General features: G+C 42.2%; 1 protein-coding gene across 6 annotated transcripts in view; it reads right to left on the reverse strand.

The window, feature by feature from the left end:
- The window catches only part of si:ch211-200p22.4 (phosphatidylinositol-binding clathrin assembly protein), a 54,383-nt gene that overhangs the window by 23,625 nt on the left and 6,130 nt on the right, over positions 1-24,628 (reverse strand). For 5 of the 6 annotated variants that reach the window (XM_058393983.1, XM_058393981.1, XM_058393980.1 and 2 more), the window contains exons 2-8: positions 17,493-17,635; positions 10,125-10,200; positions 9,869-9,971; positions 8,176-8,269; positions 6,910-7,021; positions 4,666-4,772; positions 3,228-3,269 (exon numbers count right to left, since the gene is read on the reverse strand). In XM_058393983.1, coding sequence (XP_058249966.1) covers positions 3,228-3,269; positions 4,666-4,772; positions 6,910-7,021; positions 8,176-8,269; positions 9,869-9,971; positions 10,125-10,200; positions 17,493-17,635 — 677 coding nt within the window. The remainder of the gene's footprint in view (positions 1-3,227; positions 3,270-4,665; positions 4,773-6,909; positions 7,022-8,175; positions 8,270-9,868; positions 9,972-10,124; positions 10,201-17,492; positions 17,636-24,628) is intronic. The other variant, XM_058393982.1, reaches the window with a different exon arrangement.

Consider the following 24,628-nt stretch of genomic DNA (forward strand, 5'->3'; position numbering starts at 1 on the left):
AGGCAGTGTCCTCAGTGTCTCGCAGTTTGTGAGAAGAGCAGGGACCCGCTGCCAACTTTCCACATCACATGGCTAATGTTTAAACTGCACTCCAAGCCACTGAGGGAGCTCAGCGTTCTCCCCCGAACCGGCTGCTGATGCATTTCAATACCGATTTTAACACGCTCTTCACACGTCCCCTTGGGAGAATCCCCCATCACCGCCTTAACGACGCTTCTGTTACTTTATCAGCTTGAGTGAAGTTTGTTAGATGAGCCCTTAGAGGGGAAAAGAGGATCAAGCCGACTTAATTGCAGACTTCAGAAGCGGAACTTTCACACACGGCACTGCAATTTAAAGCATTTTCCTTTCTGTTGACATGCAGCACTAAGATGCTATATATATATTTAAAAAAATTATAATAATTAGATTCAAATTACATCGCGGTTGAATTGATCAGAAGAAACTGCAAGGAGGCTGGCTGGTCTATACAAGTTTACATTTTAATATTAAAGTGCTTCTCTATGGTGGACTCAATACAGGAGTCATGTATTTGTTGATAACATTTTCTGCGTAATTTCTGGAAGGAGTCTCCAGTGTTAGCTACAACTTTCCCACTGATTGTTATGATTGCAATGTGAGACAATCTTCAGGGAGGGATTTGTGGTTTCTTACTACCTTAGAGAGAGAGAGAGAAAAAAAACACTTTACAGTAAAATGGCAGTCATGAAGCCTCGGTCAAGCTTTACAAAGCACCGTGACTGACACCTACAACTGCTTGAAATAAATATCTAGCAAGATAAAAAAGATGACACCACAGCAGCAAATATATAATTTAATTTGTTAAACTCTGGCTTGATTTTTTTTTAAATCTATTTACTAGAAGTCAGATTATGTAAAGCATCTGTCATAGAAGGTCTTGTGCTTGAGCAGTTACTATAGCAAGAACATACAGGAAGGCTTTACTGCGTGAGCCGTGCTCTGATCTGACCAATCAGATCTGAGAATTAACTGTGTAATAAAACAGAAACTAACATGTTCCAGGGATGTTCTAAAATAAACATTTACTGTAACTAAACACATCAATGTCCTCCTTTCAATACATAAAAAATGCATCAGTTGGAATTATTACAATCGCTGATTAGTTTCCCGTCATGTTTTAGTAGTCAGTTCTTTCAGGTAGCTGACTAATAAATCTATTTGTCGCTAAACGGCACACATGCTTATGTTGTCAATGCAGACTTGTCAATGCTTTTGTTTGAACATTGTGCTTGCTGCTGAGAACAAAAAAAAAAATTCCACTCGACCTTTCTCCCATTGTACAGCTTACTTCTATGTTGTAAGAGGAAGTAAAAGGTGAAACACTGACCCATGCAGGGATGTGACTGGCAGTTAGACTGTAACTTTCTTATATTTCCACAGTCTTAAACAGGAACTGAAAACTGGCCAAGCGAAATTTCCCAATTCACTGAAAATAGGAAGGGCACTAGTAAGAATCTTTTAAAGGATGCCGTCACAAATGGAGAAGGGATGAATAAAAGAGAACGTCAGCTTTTAATACGCCGCTGCTTTTCTGTCCACTGGCTCGACAAAGTGAGTCTCGGGCAGTCACACCTTTGATTTAAGAGCTGAATAATGTAAGCCTGTGTGTGTTTGCCGAGGACACTCTGAGGTTACATCAATACTTTACAAGCGTCTTGTGGACGGCCAGTGGGAAAGATTTCAGTCCTGTAAACTGAACAAGAGTAAACAGAGCACGATCTGGTCTGTCTTCAGCTACACAATTATCTCTCTCTCTCTCTTTCTCACACACACACAAACAGAAGAAAAGGTGTGAGGGCATCATGCGAGGTGGGCTCATTCATTGTGTTAGCCACAGGAAGTGAGGAGCCGTACAAGCAGTGTGCACAACCAATCACCTACAATATAACATCCTCTGATGGTCTGGAAGGAACAGTAAAGGCTGTGGTTACTGAAGAGGTGAATTGTAACATTCTTATACTACTTTCACACATACAGTGACTTGCAGTGACAAAATGACCCGAGGCCTTTTCTTTATTAACGAGAGCTGGCAAATCAGGAGACATGAGCGACAGCAACCGTTGGCTAGATGTGGGCTAATATGGAACTGGAGTGACTTGGTGCAGAGACTACTAATGGGAGTGAAGACAATAGATTGCACATGATCCGTGGCAAAGAGCACACACCTGCTTCTGCTTCATCTCATGATATGATGCCGATATACACCGATCAGACATAACCTTATGACCACCTGCCTAATATTATGTTGGTCGCCCTTTTACTGCCAAAACAGCCCTGACCCGTCATGCACTGTGTATTCTGACACCTTTCTATCAGAACCAGCATTAACGTCTTCAGCAACAGTATCTCGTCTGTTGGATCGGACCACACGGGCCAGCCTTCGTTCCCCACGTGCATCAATGAGCCTTGACCACCCACGACCCTGTCGCCAGTTCACCACTGTTCCTTCCTTGGAGCACTTTTGATAGATACTGACCACTGCAGACCGGGAACGCTCCACAAGAGCTGCAGTTTTGGAGATGCTCTGATCCAGTCATCTAACCATCACAATTTAGACCTTGTCAAACTCGCTCAAATCCTTACGCTTGCCCATTTTTCTGCTTCTAAAACATCAACTTTGAGGACAAAATGTTCGCTTGCTGTCTAATATATCCCACCCACTAACAGGTGCCATGATGAGGAGATCATCAGTGTTACTCACGGCTCATAACGTTATAGCTGATCGGTGTACACTGATGAATTTTAGACACAAACAACAAATCTTGCTTTATAAAGTTTTATTTTAGTGGCAAGAAAACTAGGAATGCTAGCTACGTACCACACTGATACACGTTATCACTATGACAACCAGTAGTAGGAACGCTGACTGGCGACTTCACTGTATGTGTGAAGACAGCTTCTTTTTTTTTTAACACTGAAACACTTATCCTTCGCACCAAAGAAAACACACACTGGTGTTTTCTAGAATTCAGCCACACAAACAACTTGTGTCTGCTTATTGTACAATTTTAACTAAGTCAAAGGAACTTCATCCGTGTTGAAAATCACCATTTTTTTTTTTACCCTATAAAGAGTGATCGACTGACCGCGACCAACAACCACCAACAATTAAAACAGAATCTACATCATAGTGAGGATGGATAGAGAAGAGAGAAGAGGATGGAGGAACTGGAGCAGGAAGTGGAGGAGATGAAATGTACACTGACCTGAGTGAGATCTGGGATGTCACCCTGATCAATCCCAACTTGCTGTGACATACAAACAAACAAAACAAAGAACAGGCACACAAACACGGGGGGGGGGGGGGGGGATAAAGGAAAAAAACAACAATATAACAAAGGGTCATTACTTCATGCAGTGTCTATAAACTTAAAACAACAAAAAGATTGATGTGAATGGAAACGTGAAGGTCGGCCATGCTGCAGTTTACTCAGGAGAGATGGACAGGAATGTAGATGTGATGATGCTTTAGACAGCCGAGACTCAGAAGTGATTTAAAACAAGAAAAACAACAAGCCTGTTACATACACACACACGCAAATGAGGACAGAGGCTTTAATGCTAGAAAGAGGAAAGAATTGAAAAGAAAAAAAAAAAAACAACGGAGATGGGCGCTCTTCTCAAAAAGCCGATTTGTAAATCATGTCTGAGACGCTCGCTGCATTTAAAGAAGAGAGAGTGGAAAGTGCTGCTAGTGTGTGTACGTGTTTGGGAAGGGGAGGTAGTGGCAGAGAGAGACTGTGTGAGACAGAAAAAGGGGCAGAGAGAAAGGGGCAGAGACAGACAGAAAGAGAGAGAGAGAGAAACTCTGTGAGACTGAGACAGACAGAGATGGTGTGAGACAGAAAGGGGCAGAGAAAGAGAAAGAGAGACAGACAGCATCTGAAATGCAGTCCTCTGTTCAGAGAGAAGACTCCTCAGCATTTTGACAGATCAGAAAGCAGAGAACGCTGGTCACACCACAGAGACAGCAAGAGTGTGAGAGAAAAGGTGAGAGACGGAAACTTTGAGCAAGTGCAAGAGACACAAATAGCCAAAGAGACAGAATGCAAAAGCGAGGAGCTTCTTTCTCTACACTGCATCTACCACAGGAAGAAGACAGAGGACCATTTATTGCAAGACGGCTGAAGGTGTTAAGGAATCGGCTTCAGTTCCCACCGATGTCATAAGTCATTAAAAACGTATATATGTAGAAATAAATTTATGAATAATCAATTAAATAAATCCTTAAAAAAAAAAAAACAGAAATTCAGATGTTTAAGATCCCAAAATTTTGACAATGGACACTAAATTTACTGTCTGGCATAATAACCAATAAAACTGCAATATAATAAATATTAAGACCAATAAAACACCTTCAATAAGAAAATGTAATGTCTCATTGGTGCTACACATTACTGTCAATAACTGAGGTGAAGCTTGGATATACTGCCTTCAGAAGTCAGAAGAAACTGGAAATTTGTGGCCTCAGCACATCTATCCCTCCTTGTGTCCCTGCATATAAATGGCCCTGAGTGGCAGAATGAGTCACAGCGAGACTTGTGTCAGGGTTTATTGATTGAACAGAGGTACGCCGCTGACTGCAGAACATCAGAGTCCTCCTTCAGGGTGTCTGTGCTTACTTTTTAAGAACTAAAACCGTACCTCTGCTACTTTGAGAAACTCTGACAGTTTGGTCATCCTGTACAGGAACTTTTTGTAGATGTCCAAGGCGTCTTTGCACTGGTTCTTCTTCATATCAAAATATTTTTCTGTGGAGAGAAAAGAACAGCTGCCATTAGATGAGCGATTTGAGCAAAGGCTATAATTACCACATCAGAGAGCTGTCAAAACACACGCCACTGCCTGATAGCACCGACAAGATCCAGACAAACTGAGGGAGGTAAATTGGCCGCTGGAGGAAAGCAAGTGCATCAAATGCTCATTCAGAGGTGTCAGCTGCGGCACGCTCTACAAGAATCAGCCATTTAGCTGACACTCTTCTTAAAAATGGCTCGGACTTAACGACTGAGCACTAAAAACAGTTTATAGGGGGAAAAAAAGAAGAAAAAAAAAAGAAACGGTTCTGGAGATTTGAGACGCTTCAGTGCTAACTATAGCAGTTTTTTGTGATCTGCTAACACGCGCTGCTTTATGAAGACAGCATGATGGCATGTACAGTAGGAAAAACCACAGGAACATTCAGGCTGCTCAATACTGCTTCTTACACACCTAATGATGCAGTTTCATATACCAGCAACCTGCTGAGTGAGAGTGACACTTTCCTGTGAGTGAGAAGAGAGAGCTGTGTCCGAGATACTTCACCCTTCTCTGAGAGAGCATGAGAACAGTGCTCGACCGAACGAGTGAGTGAGAGAATAAAGCTCTCTTCCAAGTGAGTGAGTGTGAGAGAGAGAGAGAGAGAGAGAGAATAGCATGCTCTTCTGAGTAGGTGAGTATATGAGAGAGAGAGAGAATAGCATGCTCTTCTGAGTAGGTCAGTATATGAGAGAGAGAGAGAGAGAGAGAGAGAGAATAGCATGCTCTTCTGAGTAGGTGAGTATGAGAGAGAGAATAGCATGCTCTTCTGAGTAGGTGAGTATGAGAGAGAGAGAATAGCATGCTCTTCTGAGTAGGTGAGTATGAGAGAGAGAATAGCATGCTCTTCTGAGTAGGTGAGTATGAGAGAGAGAGAGAATAGCATGCTCTTCTGAGTAGGTGAGTATGAGAGAGAGAGAGAGAGAATAGCATGCTCTTCTGAGTAGGTGAGTATGAGAGAGAGAGAGAGAGAGAGAGAGAGAGAGAGAGAGAATAGCATGCTCTTCTGAGTAGGTGAGTATGAGAGAGAGAGAGAGAGAGAGAGAGAGAGAGAGAATAGCATGCTCTTCTGAGTAGGTGAGTATGAGAGAGAGAATAGCATGCTCTTCTGAGTAGGTGAGTATGAGAGAGAGAGAGAGAGAGAGAGAGAATAGCATGCTCTTCTGAGTAGGTGAGTATGAGAGAGAGAGAGAGAGAGAGAGAGAGAATAGCATGCTCTTCTGAGTAGGTGAGTATGAGAGAGAGAGAGAGAGAGAGAGAGAGAATAGCATGCTCTTCTGAGTAGGTGAGTATGAGAGAGAGAGAGAGAGAGAATAGCATGCTCTTCTGAGTAGGTGAGTATGAGAGAGAGAGAGAGAGAGAGAGAGAGAGAGAATAGCATGCTCTTCTGAGTAGGTGAGTATGAGAGAGAGAGAGAGAGAGAGAGAGAGAATAGCATGCTCTTCTGAGTAGGTGAGTATGAGAGAGAGAGAGAGAGAGAGAGAGAATAGCATGCTCTTCTGAGTAGGTGAGTATGAGAGAGAGAGAGAGAGAGAGAGAGAGAGAGAGAATAGCATGCTCTTCTGAGTAGGTGAGTATGAGAGAGAGAGAGAGAGAGAGAGAGAGAATAGCATGCTCTTCTGAGTAGGTGAGTATGAGAGAGAGAGAGAGAGAGAGAGAGAGAGAGAGAGAATAGCATGCTCTTCTGAGTAGGTGAGTATGAGAGAGAGAGAGAGAGAGAGAGAATAGCATGCTCTTCTGAGTAGGTGAGTATATGAGAGAGAGAGAGAGAGAGAGAGAGAGAGAGAGAGAGAGAGAGACATTTAGAATGGCCATTGCTAAAAGAACAATACAAATACAAAAACTCAGAGGGAGTGAGAATTGAACACACTTCTCTGAGTGAGCGAGATTAGGACACACCCTGTGACGGAGAACAGAGCGTCATTCTTTGAGCAAGGAAGAATAGGGTGTGCTCCTCCGAGTGAGTGAGATTAAGGCACACCCCTGTAACCGAGACTATAGCGATCTATCCTGGGCAAGCAAGATTAGGACACATCCCTGTACTATCATATAGGCTAAAGGAGTGAGTGAGTGAGTGAGCGAGCATCTTACCCAGCAGGTTGATGACCCCCTCATTGTAGGCGGCAAATAGACGGATGGAGTCTTTAAAGAGCAGCATGAAGGCAGCATTGATCACACCGTTGGTGAGCTCATTAGGGTTGGCCTGTAGACACACATTAAAAAAAATAGCATGTTTACTCAAGAGTCCACTCTTAACATCAGCCTCAAACGGCAGTGATCAGCTAAAGACAGCAACACAGTCTAGTTTTAATTCTCAACCAATCCTGATGAATAATTTAGCATCTGACACAAAGTTAGCAGGTAGCTCAAGTGTGAATAAAGGTGTGATTTGGGTTTTCAGCAGAGGAACCCGAGCTGATTTTAGCTCATGGGCTGTTTTCAGTTTTTGATCTGGGTGAGCTAATTCTCTGCATGCCAGGAGCTACAAAGCTGGAACTTACTTAAAAACACTGCTGCCAAATCCTTTTATCCCAAGTTTAAATCTGTAGATCCACCAGAGGTAGCCCGGGGCTCTGGGATTTATTATTATTATTTAGATTTATTTACAGTGATCAAAAACTGAAATCACTGAACTGAATGGTTTACTCTGACTTCGGTATATCAAAGACGAGTAGGCCTATAAATAATGTCTGTATCTCAAATCACGTTTGATTTCCTTTAATCAAATGTTTGAGTCAAAAAAACATGGCAGGGGTTTATGATTTATGTGGCAAAAAAAAATGAAAGTGTCCTTTGGGTTTGTGGGACTGATTTAAACAGCAGGATTATATTTACCTACAAAGCCAAGCTAAAGGAAATTGCTGTGCTACATGCTGATGTAACTGCTACACTGTCTGTGTGTGTGTGTGTGTGTGTGTGTGTGTCTATGGTTATGTAACAATGTTCATAGAGCCCAAGTTCAAATCCTGGAATAGGGTTTTAGCAGATACTCATTCCTAAATTAGTTCTCGGTCACAATGTGCAGCTGCAGTTTTAACATTTTCGCTCTAAACGTAACACTAAACAGTGACTCAATTCAGTAGAGCTTTAAATTACGTTATAATTTGGTACTACTATTACTTAAACATGTAGGATTTGTTTCGCTGTTGAATTCATCATCGTCACGCGAACAGAGAAGGGAAATATGGAAGTCCCTGTAAGTTGATTATCTGAAACGAGCGCTTAAACATAATTAGTAGCATCATCGAGCCTACACACCACTACAACCACATTTCAGTGTGATCAGAAGGCAAGACACATGAATATATATATACACACATATATACACACACATATGCACCAAACGCAAACACACACCTGAAAGTCGAGCAGAGCGTCCAGCTGGTTCTGAATAATGGGCAGAGTTTTGATCAGCTTCTCTGTATTCATGGTGCGCATCACTCCATCAATACTGCACAACGCACAAACACATATATCAACAAACAACAACAACGCACACACACACACACACACATACAGAAACGGACACAACCGACAAACCAGCGGTCCTGAAGTCTGAGGCGCAGCACTCCAGTACAAAAATAAACCTCCACATAGAAATATCTGACAGGCAGAACTGCTTGTCTGTGCCATGTCTGCTTCGTGTCTGAAAGGTCTGTCCAACAAGGATGTTTTTATAACACTAGGTCCGTATGATTGTATATAGATTCACTTGCATGTGTAAAAACCAGTATTGGACATCAGTAAAAAGAAGGAAAAAGTGAAGAATAGATTTCACATTAGCTTTATGAGGAATAACGGAGATGCTCAGTGTAATTAAAATAATGTTGATAACCCAACAAGCATATTTTGATGTTATTGTTACATCACTAGCGTTGAAGAAGAGTAACCCTGACGTAATCAGGATAGCTGGAGGATGGACCTGACACAGTCAGTCACACACTGCAGAGTGAAACACAAAATAACTAGCGGTATAAAAACGGGACATGGGTTTCTAAATATCAGCTCGTCGTGCTCCAGCACAATGGAAGCTCCCGAGAGGCATCTTCCTAGCGGTCTTTAAATAATCAGCTCGATCGCTTTACAGAGGCAACTTCATTAGTGTGGTAACAGGCACGCCTGACTCCACTGCAGCCCGCAGAGACCGGGAGAGCTCAGGCACGCTCTACAGAAAACAATGAGTTACCGTCTCCAAATTAATGGAGGAAAAATAAATACATGAGGAATTATTGAGAGAGTTATATGATTAATCGTATTTATATTTCGAAGCTTCGTTTATCTCAGCGCAATTGTATCACAGTATATTACATACACGGGTGATTATTACATGCTGTAAGGATTGTTTGGACAGGATAAGATTTCTGGACACATTTCTGTTAAATGGGAGTTTATTAAGTGATCCTGCCATAAATCAAATAGATGACTTTGTGATTAACACAAGCTTGCAACATTAAAAATTATACATGTAATACTAATATGATAACTTGTTATGGGGGCATGGCCAGACGCACAACTTAGGTCACATGACCCATGCATGTAAGCTGTAGTAGTACCTCTGGAAATTTCCGCTTATAAATCTATATTTTATTGCCAGGTTTTGTTTTGTTTTTGACAGACAATGAGGTAAGAGCAATTCTGGGTGTGTCTTTATATTGACGTGGTTCTGCGCTTTCTCGTTTCTCACGGGATATAAAGCGTCCTTTAACGATGTGCCAATTTAGACAGATATATATTACTTGGGGTCGTTTCTCATGCATGCACAGTCCATAGAAAATGACTTGCATGAAGGTTTGGGATAAAAAAAACGGAAATCCCAGAGATACACTGATAATTACTTTCCCCACATCCTCATGTAAAACTAATCCAATCCAAATAAGGCTTTAGACAGCCGGCTCTCTCAGAACCAGCCTCATTACCTTCCAAAAGAAGGATATGATTTACAAAAAGAAATACTCCTCGCAATATTTTTTTTTTTCAGTTCAGTTTGCTTAAGGAATCACTTTGAGAATTAAAAGGCAATATAAGAAAAAAATCCCGATTTTTGGCTCACCCTCTTTTCATCTTGGTGAAGTCGACAGCTACGAGCCGATAGGACAGAGCCTTCTCATTCAGATAGCGACTGTAGCGCCTGATAAAGGTGGACATGTCGTAGCCTGACAGAGAGAATAAGTGAGAATGAAACACAGTGAGAGAAAATCAGAGGTGGAGGATGGGAAAGAACAGAGGACACAGAGTATATGTAGAGAGACTACACCTTTATGTATTAATCTGCGATCATGTTTGTGCACCCGGCATCTTATCCTTACCTTGCAATGCACCTTTATCGAGGAAATTGTTCAGGTTGAAGAGCGTGTTTCTCGAGGCCAGGTACTGAATGAAGCGCTGGGAGACAGAAAAGCGACAGATTACAATCAGTATTTTGTCTGATGTTTTGGTACACATGACAGGGCAGTGCGTATTTATCTGGAATGTGATGACTGAGGACACTTATAGTGCTTATAAGAGGAAACTCTCTGACTGAAGCGGGTACAGACTGAAGCTTTTGCCTCTTTGGGTTGGCAGACATTGCTGCTGCTGCCGTCACCGTCACCGCCTTTCAAGGCTGACAGAGCCGGGGCTGGGAAAAGCAGCCTGGAAATTCCCGAAAAGACGAGCATGCGATGTTCCACGCTGTGATCTGCTCAGACTTGATTGAGCAGGGTGTGATCTTTTCCCAGCTCTACCAGAGAGTGGGAATTTGGGGGAATTCACACCAAAAAACATCAGACACGAGGCACAATTATGACTTACCGTTCTAACATCGTTATAAGACGGCTTCCATGTACAAAAAAACAAAAAAGCCCTACAGGCCTTGGAGCTGTATTTCTGGTACCTTTTTATGTACAACAGAAAACTGTTAACTTGAACCCATACTAGACTTCAATAGCTTTAACTGCATCAGTTCAAAACCAAACTAAAACTGCCATTATAGGGTTAAATCAATCATAGAAAACCAGATTCACAATCTGATGAATAAAATACATTTAAATCAAACAAATTCAATACAATTTACTGTACAAGGGCTTTGAGTCTTAAGGCTAAACCCTCTTTTAGAGGGAATGACAGGAATAGAGCCACGCCTCCTCCACAACTGCAGACGCCATAGAGAGCCGTTTCTCCTCTCGTTTATCAAGTCGCCTCTCAACTAGCAATGTAGAGAAAGTGGTCGAGGCACTGGAACAAGCTGTTTATTTATCTTTAATGCTAGGGAAAGAGGGCATGAGAACTTGGAGGGCTTTCTGCAGTCAAGCATTAAAAATAAATCTTGTTGCTGAAGGCCAAAAGTATTAAACAGCAGAGTTATTTAATCGGTGAAACTTCTTCTATAGCTTTGGGTTCTTTTTCTTTTGCAGCTTTTTACACTGTAAGGGAACGCGGCTTCACTTGAAATAGCCCAAAGCTTATTTCTCTGAATGCTGCAAAATAAATAAATAAATCTCTGTCAGAGAAAGCGTACTAGAGAGAATTTATGCTTATACTGCCTCAAGATATCTGGTGACCTTAGAGCACCTAGAAGATGGTCATGTGTTATGAGCTCAGGTCCAAGTTCCTCTTTGCCAAAAAAAAGAAAGAAGCTCTGGGGGGTTTCTCAAACAAAATGAAAATCTTGTCACAACAAGGAAGTGACAACACTGCCAAAAATCAGCCACATTGTTCCAAACAGCAACACTAAAACAAGAAGTTCAGCACAAACCATGTGATCTTCCAAATCTCACTTTCTCTTGATTGAACCAAAGAGAGATTTGCCCTACAGGTGAAATTACACTGCCTGTAGCTGAAAGCCCAGATGAATGATATCGACCGTATTTCTTGGGAAAGAATCTAGACAGCGGGGTTCAGTTGATGCAGGCAGAGCAACTCATTACACCGAGGTGTCTACACAATTGTGTTAAGGCTGAGTGATGTGCACAAAAAGACAGAACTAAATGGCTGGTGTATTCACTCTTACTCACTCATGTGCATTGTTCACATTACACTAATGTCAGGGAGGGAAAACTGCACACAAGATGCATCACCCCCCACCCAAAAAAAACCCTACTGCAGCAAAAGGCTCCAAGAAATACAAATGAGCACAATCTCAGAGCACAATCATTTCTGACGATTTCCTGCCATGCTGACGTCTCATACTTCACATAGCTTTCTAGACAATTTGAATACTGCGTTGAGGGGAGAAAAAAAAAAAAAGAAAAAGTGAAACGATAAAATCAGCCCCAGCTACTTGGAAACTCTTGGCCACTACCCCTTATTTGTGACATAAGGCAAGAAAAGCAAAACATTCAGCGATCAAGAACCAAGAAAGAGTCGAGAAAAAAAACTGAAATAAGTATATATACACATTTCAGTAAAGCTGCGTTAGAGTTGTATGGTTGTCCAAGACGGCTGCCGCAAAGAAAAAGAGAATTATGGAAGCAGGTAGTGTTTTTATAAAGCTGCTCAAGGCTGAAATCATGTTTCCCAGCCTCACCTGGATCCAAATTGGTCTGATTTAGCTTAAATTTGAGCTTCCTAAATGAGCAACCATATACTGGATATACACAAAACAGACTTCCTAGATAAGCAGATAAATAAATCCAGGCATGTTAAGGGTCTGCCTTGTGTTAATAACATGCAGTCATGTCTCTGAGCATCGGTAAAAACATTAAGCAAAGATTGTAAATGTATGAAGAAGAATGGTACATTAATGAGATAGCTTTCAGCCTGGGTATTAGGACATGCTTTTTGGTACCCTCGGATACCGACAGCGCAATGTGTCACTTACTCAGAATTAAGCAATCAACTGGCATCATGGGACATGTTTGCTGCCTTGTGCTGCTTCCAATGAACTCCTCATGGCGAGTTATGTTTAGAATGTTATGACCTTTTAAACCCTAAAAGATTGCGTGAGGACAGCCAACCCGAGCAAGCCGGGCCTGATGAGGAAGTGTGAGGCATTGACTCATGAGCATAGAGCAACCCACAGTGAGCGAGAAGAAAGGAAGCGTCTCGGTGCTCAGTGCTTGCAGAACTGTAGTGCTCTGGTTTTTGAGGGTTCCTCTGCACACTTGCTGTCGACTTTAAAGAGTACACTCACTGATCTAGCTCTGCTCAGGTCAGCCATGTATTAAAGATTGTTCTCAGGTTATCAGCTATTGTATGAAGATGCTATTGCAGTGTGCTTTGCTTTCACCGTCATCAGCAAAATCTGTTTGCGTGACAGCGTACACCAGGCTTACCTCACGTGGTATCAGATGATGATGGAACTGGATTAATATCTGATAACAGCATCATCACCAAAAGGGAAATGTTAGCTCAGTGGTTACAATGATTGTAAGTTCAAATACCACCACTGCCAAGCTAGCCCCGTAAACCTTAAGTTCCGTAAGCACTGAGCAAGGCCCGTAAACCTCAGTTGTATAAATGAGATAAAGGCATCACCACCACCATGGCAACTCTGACACACTTCATGTTACAAACAGATCCATTGAATAATCGTCTCAACCCGTTCTCATCAGCAACTAAATCGGTTCGCTCTGTTGCATGGTGTCTTATTTAGTATTCGGCCTCGTCTGTTTGAGGGAATACGCTGCAGCAGAGGAACGGCCATGTGTGTCCACACCAGGTGGGCATTTTCTCCTGCTACCATCCCCCAGCTGGCTGATGTGCTCCTGGATAAGACAATCGCCTTGGATCTGAATGGAGGATGTCCTGCCAGGAAACCCAGCATGACAAAACACACAGCAAGAACAGCACACACTCACTAATGCAGTCAACTCCTGTGTGTTCGAGTTAATCCTGTTTCACACTTCGACTCGACATCGCTGATCATTTACAGCCCTGCTGCTCGGAGGCGCTCGTTTAAGATGGGCAGCGTATAAAGACAAATAAGAACGACGGATTTTCCAGTCCGCTAATAATAAATCGAGTATAAACCTTGAACGGTGACAGCGCCGAAGCGCCATGCATTATTAACACGGGAGCCTCTGGCCAGAGGAGGTTTTTCTTTTTTTTCCCCACCACAAAAGCATCTCGAGATGTGACTTCTGATCTACGATGAGATCCCTGCCCTGTCTTGATCGGTTTACTTGCAAAAATCAAACCTGACCCTAGAGAAGGGGGACTGCGCATGCATGCGGATTTCCACAGCGAAGTGGAGCACTTGACTCTAAACAAATTCAGAGTTACTATGGATACAGCTCACGCAACTAGTGCTGTGTTGTTTTGCGCTTGTGTGTTATTTATTTATTTATTTTTAAGACAGCACTTATCTTGGGGGAATCCGCTTGTTCAGGCCACAACCCTGAAATGCCAAAAAGGCCAATTAATTTCTCATCTTCTCACAAATCATTTGAGAAAAATTCACTGCACATGGACTAATTCTCTGCTTTGGTGGTTATATCAGACTACATGCGACAATCCAAATGATTAATAATCCACAAGATTTTCTCACTGGGAAGCGATCTGCTATGCAGGTAAGATAATTACTGCTTATCCCCAGTGTTTATCCTGCACCTATGCTAATAGCTATTGATTAGTAGTCTTGCCCAAGGGAAGGAAATAAAAGTGCAACAGTGAGAGTACAGGAATTGTGTGTGTCCGTGTTTGTGCGCGCTTATTAAAAAAGGTAATTATTACCTCGGCTATCTCGCATCACTCAAACACAGCAGTCATTATGCAAACAGCAGTGCTTTTTGAGCACATTCAAAACACCACGCTGCTGGAATGTTAAACAAGCTTCCTCGCTCATTTGCATCTCCCACGAGAACGGTCTATAGTCATCATATCATAACAGAATTACAACCTCTGATACGAGCGATTCTGAAATCAGGCTGAAATGCGTCCGGTGTGTCAGTGCTGTGGATTCCAGCAGGCCAGCGTCTGGCCCGTTACCATCCACCCACAACCACTCCATTCTAATCTAATTATCAACATCCAAGGCCTGTTTTTTTTTTTTTCATTTCCGTGTGTGTGTGTGCTCTGAGGCAGATCTCATTAAATGGTGCTATCAGCAGGCAGTTATTTATCTCTGCAACACAAACACTTTATCAGAGCTCCACAAGGCAGACCCTTAAAAAATTTTCCCTCCCTACAATCACACCCCCCACACGTGCACACATACCCCCCACATGCACAATTAATAACATAGCTAATAAATGATGTCTACCCTAAATCTTATCCTAACATTAAACCTAGGAACCAAAAAAAACCCCTTGTATTAAACAAAATGAAACAGTTTTCTCTCGAAGAGCAGTCCCAGAATGGCAAAACTGTCAGACGTTCCTATACAGACATGTAGTCTCTATCAAGATATACAAACCTGCACCACCCACCCACGTGTTCAGCACACTTTTAGGCAACACGCACTAGCAATCTTATCTTTACACACATATACTGAACACATTTTAGTGTTTGAATTCTATTCATCATGCTTATTATACACTCAGAGTGAAATATACAGCTGTAATTGGATATTGAAGTGCTCATAAAACATATGCTTTCCAATGATGGGATTTATGACTCCTAATTGTGTATCAAATTATACACAGAATATACAGTCTGTGCAGTAAAACTGAAGGAAGAAAGTCATTTCCCATAAATGATTATAGAAGTGTGTGTGTAAAGGAGAAATGTGGGTATAGCAGGGCAGCATGGTGGTGTAGCAGGTAGCACTGCCATCTCACAGCTCCACGCTTTGATCCTGAGCTCAGGTTACTGCCTGTGCAGACGTTTGCATGTTCTCACCATGCCCCACCCCCGGAGACATACTTTACATGGCCAAATGTTTGTAGACACCTGACCGTCACACCAGTACGTGTTTCTTCCCTAAACTGTTGCCACCAAGATGTTTGTTTAAAATGCTTCTGTGTGCTGTGGCATTATCATTTCTCTTCACTGTAACTAAGAGACCCAAACCTGCTCCAGCATGACAATGTCCCGTTCACAAAGCGAGCTCCATGAAGACCCGGTATGCCAAGAATGGCGTAGATGAACTTGTGTCTTCAGCACAGAGCCCTGACCTCATCCCCACTAAACACCTTTGATTAAACTGAACACCGACTGTGCCCCTCTCTAATGCTGGGCCAGACCTCACTAATGCTCTTGTGGCTGAATGAGGAAATCCCGACAGCCACGCTCCAAGACGTAGTGGCAAGTCTCCATGTAGATTATTAAAGCAAGAAAACTCATGAGTGTTATGGTCCAAGTCTCTATAAACTTTTGCCCATATAGAATAGCAGTAAGTGGACTTGTTTACTGAAATGATCATATGTAAATGAACCCTGCCCACTCCCCGGGTCACACCCAGCGCTCCCTCAGGATCCATCACCAGCCTGATCATGGAGTCGCTGAAGAACGAATTTAACTTTCTGCACTACTTTCAGTATCAGAACAACATTACAGGGTTATTACCATCTTTACACAAAATCTTTTAGTAATTAAGACTTCTTAAAGAAAAGAACACACATGAGCTCTCTAGAGTCACGACGGTTGACGTCATATTGGCTTTGCAGCTCCCTCTCACAGCTTGTTTCTAACAGGCCTCTAACCTGCTCTTGTACACACACAGTCCAACAAGCACTTCATGTGCTACTTCAGCAGCTCCCACTTTGCATTTGATTATTAGTTAAAGAAGAGAAAGTGACATCCTGGTATGCAGAGGACTAATCTGACAACTACAAAAGCCCATTAGAGAAACACACCAACTGTTCCTTATCTCCGATCCTCAAAGTGGAGTTAAAATTCCGCTGTCAGCTTTTCCTACCCGTAGTTCTGCTACACACACACACACCCACTACCCCTCATCCAGCTATCTCTTTCTCCTTCCCTCCTTGACAATGTACAACTCCAGAAAGCTGTATATTCAGTATGTGGGCTACAGTTGGGAGTGACTCATACACACCCCCTTCTACACACACCCACACACACACACACACACACGAGTGTGTCCTTAAGATCAGCACTTTATCAGTCCGTCCTCTCCTAACCGGTACACCGTCTGCAGACGTCCTCCAACTGTCCCTGACGGTTCTCCTCTGATATGACAATGGCGACTGAAACAAAACATCTAGGTATAATTTATGCTACGCATCAGTGAACACACAATTAACTAAATTTCTATTTATGTTTAACTTACAAACACATTAATATGTGATGCTCTGGGTATAATGAAAGGTTTTAAAAGCATTCTGAAAAGCAGCAGGATCCCACACCCATATACACAGGACCTCTGTATCACAGGACAACTGGTTAGGAGTGTCAGCATATGTACACAACACAGTGTAATTGCTGTTTGGGTTTCCGTTATCATGACTGATCTGTTGTTAAAAATCATCGCTTTAACTTCATTACACTACGGTTAAAGATTTAAACGTGAACAGGAGTGGATTTCATTCCCACAAGTCCAGCAGAATACAGTGTGTTGTCAGAGAGAGAGGGAGAGAGAGAGAGGGGGGGGGGGAGGATGTGTTTCTGGGCCACTCCACATTATTAAGCAGAGTGTGCATATCCAGGGTACTCCGTTACTGCTATACATCATTACGCTGTGTGTGTGAGGTTGAGATGAGGCCATTTCACCTTGCTCGAGCAGAACTGCATGATGGTGAGTGAATCTACGAGCGCGTGCGTGTGTGTGTGTGTGTGTGTGTGTGCACGTATCTTACCTCATTGCCGTACATCATTAGGTGGTGTGTGGTAATGAGGGCTTTGAAAACCACCACCCAGCTGCTGTTGGCTGTCCGCTCGAACAGAGTGTCAGCCAGCTGGGGCACGTTCACATTCATCTCATTGGTGCAGTGGATCAGGTCTGAAAGGAAGGAATAGAAAGCGCAACATTTAGTTGTGTGCAGCAGCTCAGTTTCTTTGAGAGCATCGTCTTCATACATGATACAGTCCGACTGTTCTAACATTAAAACTTCAAGTTCTTTAAACAGCAAAGTCCCTCCTTTACACACACACACACACACACACACACACACACACACACCTCGAGTGACCTGTAACACAGATCCATTAGAAATCTGTAGTGGGCTATAAATAGCGTCATGACCTGTTGTATATCCTTTCGTGATGCTTAAAGAAAAGACGACCAAGACGCTGTCAGACTCGAACCGTAAACCTAATTAAATTCAGATTTGTAGACGTGACTCAGGTTTAACAGTCTAATCACGGTTCAGTTTTTATGCTGTGCACAAAGTAAACCAGCAGGCTGATGGACTAAACCTCAGAATCAAACATTTTCTCTGTTCTCTTCACAGAAAACAATCAGGCCCATGAGTGAAATCTCCATGTTAGTATCTAACAAGTTGGTACACTAACATGACTACAGTGTAAATAAACCTAATTTATGCAGAACTCTGCTTAAGTCAGTGTCATCTTCAGTTTACTAGCAGCCACCTGGAGGTTTTGCACTTTTTCTAGCTATTCAGGATTCTCTCCACCACATAAAACTCCCAGGCTGAAGCCCAGCAGCCCTAAAGCCTGATTCTACCACCATCATGCTGCACAGTGATCCTTCGGTGATGTGTTTTTTCCTCTGCACTAAACCTACCTTTTGAAAGCTTTTTTTAAATTGGTCTCATCAGACCAGAACACATTTTTCGCCACACGGCTTGGGTTGAGGTAGTCGATGTTTTTTGTGAGAAAGGGTTTCCGTCTAGCCGACCTACACCACAGCCCAGACATGTGATTGTTATCGCATGCACCGAGTGATCTGACATCACTTACTGAGCTCAGGGTTGAAGATACATTCCCATGTTACTCAGTAGGAATTTTCGCGGAGGTCAGAAATTCCAGGGTATGATTAACAATTTGTGCATTCCACCAACGCAGATTAAGAAAAAAAGAAAAAAAAAATTGCTCTAAACACATCTTAAATAAGAGCTTAAATATGAATTAAACGCAAGAGATGTACTGTATATATTGAACTGAATAGTAGTGCAGTACATTTATTCATTATTAATTTGCAGTCTATTATCTCTGCCCTTTCGATAGCATAAGAAAACATGGAAACAAGATTAAATATCCGACTTGATATTTCTTACAGATCACTGTAGCAGTCACGGAACCTGCTAGAGCAGAAACCCTGTGCTGTACATCGACAAACTAGAGCAATCAGTAGTGTTAAATGTCTGTTCTGCTGCATCACCTCACTTACTAAGAATTATGCCTTTCACTTGTTCATGGCAGTGAAACAAGGACAGTAAACATTTGCTCTAAGCAAGAGTCACGTTGTTTATTTTTCGAGCGAACGTTCAGTAAATTCCACCTCCTATCTACGTTCATCGCGGTTGAAGGTTAGCAGCGCGGCTAAGATAAGAGCAAATATTCAGGATGAAGAAAAACAAATGAAAAATGTTCTCACTGTCGAGTCAGATTGGGGGTTGAAGAGTTCACGTGCAGGACTACGGCTCAGAGACGTCAATGAATAAATCTAACATGCATAGAAAAAGTTAACTGGCCACCCGGTCAGTCGCGGAGTCTGCGCAGTGTAGTTTCGTGTTTCCCTGCTGTTGCTAATTAATTGTACAAGCCTTCACAAATTGTGTGAAATTCTGAGCATGCTTTCCTAATCACAATCTTTTACAGTTCCCTCAGTGCATGCTGCCTCTTTCCTTCTGCATCCATTTTCTGAAAAAGAAAATACTGCCACACACACTGCAGTAGCACTAGTTCCTTTGGGCATGTGCTTTGTTTTTAACGAAGAGACTCAAACTAGCACAGCTCCCGAGTGGAGACATGACAGATCACCCAGAAGAGAGCGCAGACCTCTATCCAGGCAAACGTATAAAAATAAAGGCGGACCTGTAAACAATGTGCGCACCGCATGTGGTCCTGTAAACCCCACTAACACAATACACTACATTTCATGGAGGAAACCGAGGGTTGATGGACAGTTAAATAGCCTGTGAACATTTATGCAATTCTGGGAATAGCACTAAATTGGCTTGTAGATGCGTTTTTGTTTCATTTACACGATTGTATTTGCAGGTTATTCAATAATGCAGCCTAACTCTGTGCCTCCAGCCTCTCCCTGTTGCTTTCTCTGACATGTGAAGGAGTGTTGATTGGTTCCATGGGAATATCCATTCAGCCTCCGTTCTGTACAGGAAACCAGGCTCAATTTAAGAGTTGCCTTCCTCACACAGAGTACTGAACACACCAGCTCAGTCCCTGTGTGTTTAAAGGGTGGGTTATAGTGCAAACAGAAGCTGAAGTGTCATGTCAGAGACAGAGCCTGACCCCTGAGGTCATCACTTTCACCATGTATCAGTGACTGGCAGTGCTCATCTCTGCAAGAGAGGGCCATTGTTGGGCCACACGGAAAAGCTGCTCGGACCGGTCGGTAACCGACCGCTCCTGATACTAGACATGAGGAGGATTTCAACACACGCAGAGCTCTGCCCTCCATCTGCTCCTGGCTACATTTCACAATAATCTGTTTTTGCAGCTCTTTTTTCAACCCCTGGGGAAAAAAAAAAAAAAAGTCCTAGCCGAATCAGGGATGGTTGGAAAGCAGAAGATAAAGATCAGATAGATGTGAAAACAAGACACACAAAAACAGATACAGAAAATATATTGGTTCAATATTATAATTCGACAACCATTAAATACTGACATGGCAGAAATCAAACGCGGATATGATGTTTATTGCTTTCACTCACACACACGTTAACTTGGAGACGTTTATTATTCAGAGAATCCGACAGCGCCGAAATTGATGTTCCAAATAATGGTAGCAGAGTCTGCAGAGATATCCATGTAAATAGAAATTCTCCATCACTACAGCCATATTGACACATGCAGTGTCTGATAATAAGCCATGCTGGTTCTCTCATGCTTGTGTACATGAGTCTGGTTGAACCGAAACCTTGGTGTGGTTTGTTTTGGCAGGTATTAAGGCAGTAAAAATCATATTCAAGTGTGTAAATAAATAAAATAAATAAATAGGTCCGAGTGAGGTGGTCTCTATCAGTTGGGAAAGCGATTCAACCCTAAACCAACCCAACGGCTGGAAGAAAACCAAACAAAGCATGTATTTTGGGTCACAGGCAGCATTTTTCTGTAGACGCAAGCTGCTCTACTGAGCTCCGAGGCACAATCCGAGCCAAAGGACAGTGCTACAGTATGCAGAAATGCCATGGACATTTGTAATGACAGCCAAAGGGGGGGGGCAAAAACACTAAACTAGTTGTTATCTCTATACATGGCTAATCATTTATTTATTCCCAGATAGGTTCTCAATGCTTAGATGATTCTTGGGTCCAAGATTGGTTTACCTTTTCCGGTAAATATTTCTGACCAATAGTTTGTAGAAGAAAAACTAAATGAAGCTGTAAACATCGCAATGGTTTAAGTCACCAAGAAAACCTTTCGGAGAACTGGTCTGGAACGCTTGTTTGTGTTTTGATGAGCCTCCTGTCAGTCATTTAATAAACACTCCACTATACATGCCAACATAGATCCTGTAGGTCAGGAATCATTTAAATATTGAACACATAACAGTTCGAGACCTAAGCTTGACAGGATGGGGAAAAATAATTTAAAAAACGTCCTGCAAATCTAAGCCTAAGCTTCTCTGATTTGGACTCAAATCGGAGAAATAGGTGTGAAGCAGCCGTTGATTAATTGGTAATATTGGTAAAAGGTGTTGTGTTGAGCTGAGCCTATAGCGGAGTTCTGCTTCCCAATTAGTGCACTGGGCAGGTTCCACGAAAGAAGGAAACTCAGTGGAACCAGAGACACGTCCATATTATACAGTCAGGGTATAGAACAAAAAGAAAATGCAGACTGAGGCACTGAAACACCGCCATGCCTGAACAACATGTGAAATTCCACAGAATGTATCAAATCTCAGCAGTGTGTGAGCTGGATATGAGGAATGAGCAATGCGAAGAAAGAAAAAAAGAAAAAAAAAAAAAAGAAAAAAAAAAAAAGAAAAAAAAGTCTGATGCAGGGTCTCTGAAGAGAAGTCCAGCTGTTAGCTACTGACCTCTAGATCCGTGATATATCTATCATCATCATCACCACTAATTAATCATGGAGCAGAAGTCAGGTCCATCTGCACCAATACACATGACACAGTAAAAATCTATAGAGGATTTCTACATTCAAATACGAACATCACACCCAGTGCCAGATGTGAAACCTCCCTCTTACAGCTGTGGTCATCTAGCAGTGTTCAGCTACAGAACACAAATTAGGGTTGAAAATGAAAGAGGCTGAGTTACAGGTTTCTACAAGAGTTCAGCTGGCTGATTCTTTTTCCATTTCATTTTCTTTTATACCTTCCTTATAATTGCTCTACTGTTATAATCATTTTGGTTTTAATCTCAACACTGGAAATAAAAATGGTTACGTTGAATTAGTCATTTAACCCTGGTGCTGAAGATAAACCCTTACATTCAGCAAGTCAAGGTTGTCGAATTTCATTTTGCATACTGCTTTCAACAGAGAAAAGAAAGAAACAGTAAAAGACAAACACTGTTCATGATCAATTCTCTAAAAAAAGTATGACTAAATGACTGACTTTTTTCTTTCTGTATAATAAACAATGCCAAAAACTGTGCATATTTGTCTGCATAATACTAAATAAAAAAATTCTACAGGAGTTCTCTCAAGAGAGAGAGAGCACTCCAAAGTTGGCTAAAATGGCCGATTTCCACATCCTATGTCTCTATGTACACCACACAGGGTTATGCAATTGTTCTGTTTGATCCATAGCAGAGTGTACAAGTGCAGATCACTTCACAGGCTCTCCAAGAGCGAATGTGATCACTTGACTAGTGCACAGATTGGGACCGCTGGTGTTCAAACAGTGCAATCGCATTACATGCATTATTAATAGACTGCTGATATGGTACATATTGTGTCATGATGTATCATTACTCTGCTGGTATGAACAGATTGAGGATAAGAGACATGGCGTGAACACAGACAGTCTTTTTCAATCTCTGCAACAACTGAGAAACCACTTAGAAAAAGAGCACAGTGAATCCTGTCTGTTGCTAGCTTGTGGGTTAACCTGTTTAGTAGCTGTGGTTTGGAGGTTAACGATGATATTTACAGTATATAGGTGGGGAGGGGGTACATTCTTGTTTCTGCTGGGCAACTGAAGTGTCAGACACAATCAATTTAACCTCAGGAGCAATGTGTCTCCTCGGGCTGAACTGAGAACACACCAGCAGCAGCTAACGATTAAACGTGCGACATCATGTGATCAAGTCATATGCTACCATAAAAAAATACCTCGACAATGCTGAAATAATAAATAATAGTTTTTCCTGGACCAGACTTTAGTCATTGGTCCCCCAAACCCAAATCTGGGACCTCAAAGATTTTCTTAAAACAAACAATGGGCATCATTTCTCATGCATGATATCAAGACAAGCCCAGGATCCCAGCACTTCAGGATGCTGAGGCTTTAATAATGACCATGTTTAATATTTACAAATCAAGATGCTTCCACAGACACTGAAGACTTGCGAAGAATCTTTGATCTAAACGCAGAATGAAAAGTGCCAACAGACTAAAGCTGGAAGCAAGAAAGACGAGACAAGCTCTGGGCGTTCGAGAGACTCCACTGTCGGCTCCCACTTCTTCTGGGCTGTGTTGTGGTACTGGAAATAAAAAGCAGATTCCCGACCTACGGATGAGCTGTGTGAGAAGAGAAAAGGCGTTTGGGTTTAATGAGTGCATTGACGAGGCAGCTGCCTGTTCTACACATTTTTGAAGGTGTTGCCAAAGAGAGCGAGAGAGAGAGAGAAAAAGTCTTTCCAAAAGCATGCCTGCGTTCTCGCTGCCTTGAGAAGAGCCGCAGAACCACAGACGGCTTAAAATAGCACCGGTCGTCTTTTGGAGGGTTTGTTTGCCGTCTGTCTTGCCCTCCCTACTCCTCTAGCTGATTTGGATGTGTGAGCGTGAACACAGGACAGGTTTCAGGAGCTGTGCTTTCAGACCTGAGATCAGTTTTGAGGCTTGTTTTCTGAAAGCTTAAGATGCAGGTTTAAGTAGGTCGGTGCAAATTCGATGACGGGTGCATTTTTTGCTAACGGTCGGGGTGAGATTCCTGTACGGTGAGCTCAGCGTCGCGGCTCTGAGCCTCGAACCACAACCATTCCCCAATTCCCAAACCCACATCTCCACCGCTCTCTCTGCCTCCAGATCCACCACCCCCTCCCCTTTCTATCCGTCTCTATTAAAGCTCAGGGTTAAAAAGCACAATTGCTTTTCTTATTTGAAACCAACTTGATGCATTAAGATCTCAGTTTGCTGAGGATTTGGAGATCGCTTAGAGTCTCTACATGACTGCTTTTCAAAATATTTCAGCAGAAACAGAAGCAATTAATCTGTTAATCTCCCAAAATGTTCACTGTTTTATTTCGACTAAAACAAATGAAGCAAAAGAAAGAATTGCACTGTCTTGCGTAAGTATTCACCCCCCTTCACCGTTTCCACAGACGGTCACAACCTGAAACTGATAGTGAAATTTCGATGTAGATCATTTGATCATTTAAATGAAGTTTATATTAATACACTTGTCTTAATATGTTAGCGTTCATCTACAGAGGATTAGCATGGCGGATAAGTCACAAAATCGAAGACTAGAGAAGGAGAAGAAAAGTATAGAGCTGTTGAGAGGATTTCTATGCCATTTATTTGATTTTATGGATGGAGTTTCTAGTGTCAGTGTTACACACCAATGTGTCAAGTCTTCACAACAAAGGAGTTTGTGGTTTCAAAGTAACATGACAAGCTGTGTTGTATCAAGAAAGAGAAAGGAACAAAAAAAACAAACAGT

Source organism: Hemibagrus wyckioides, linkage group LG07, assembly GCF_019097595.1.
Source record: "Hemibagrus wyckioides isolate EC202008001 linkage group LG07, SWU_Hwy_1.0, whole genome shotgun sequence".
NCBI lineage: Eukaryota > Metazoa > Chordata > Actinopteri > Siluriformes > Bagridae > Hemibagrus > Hemibagrus wyckioides.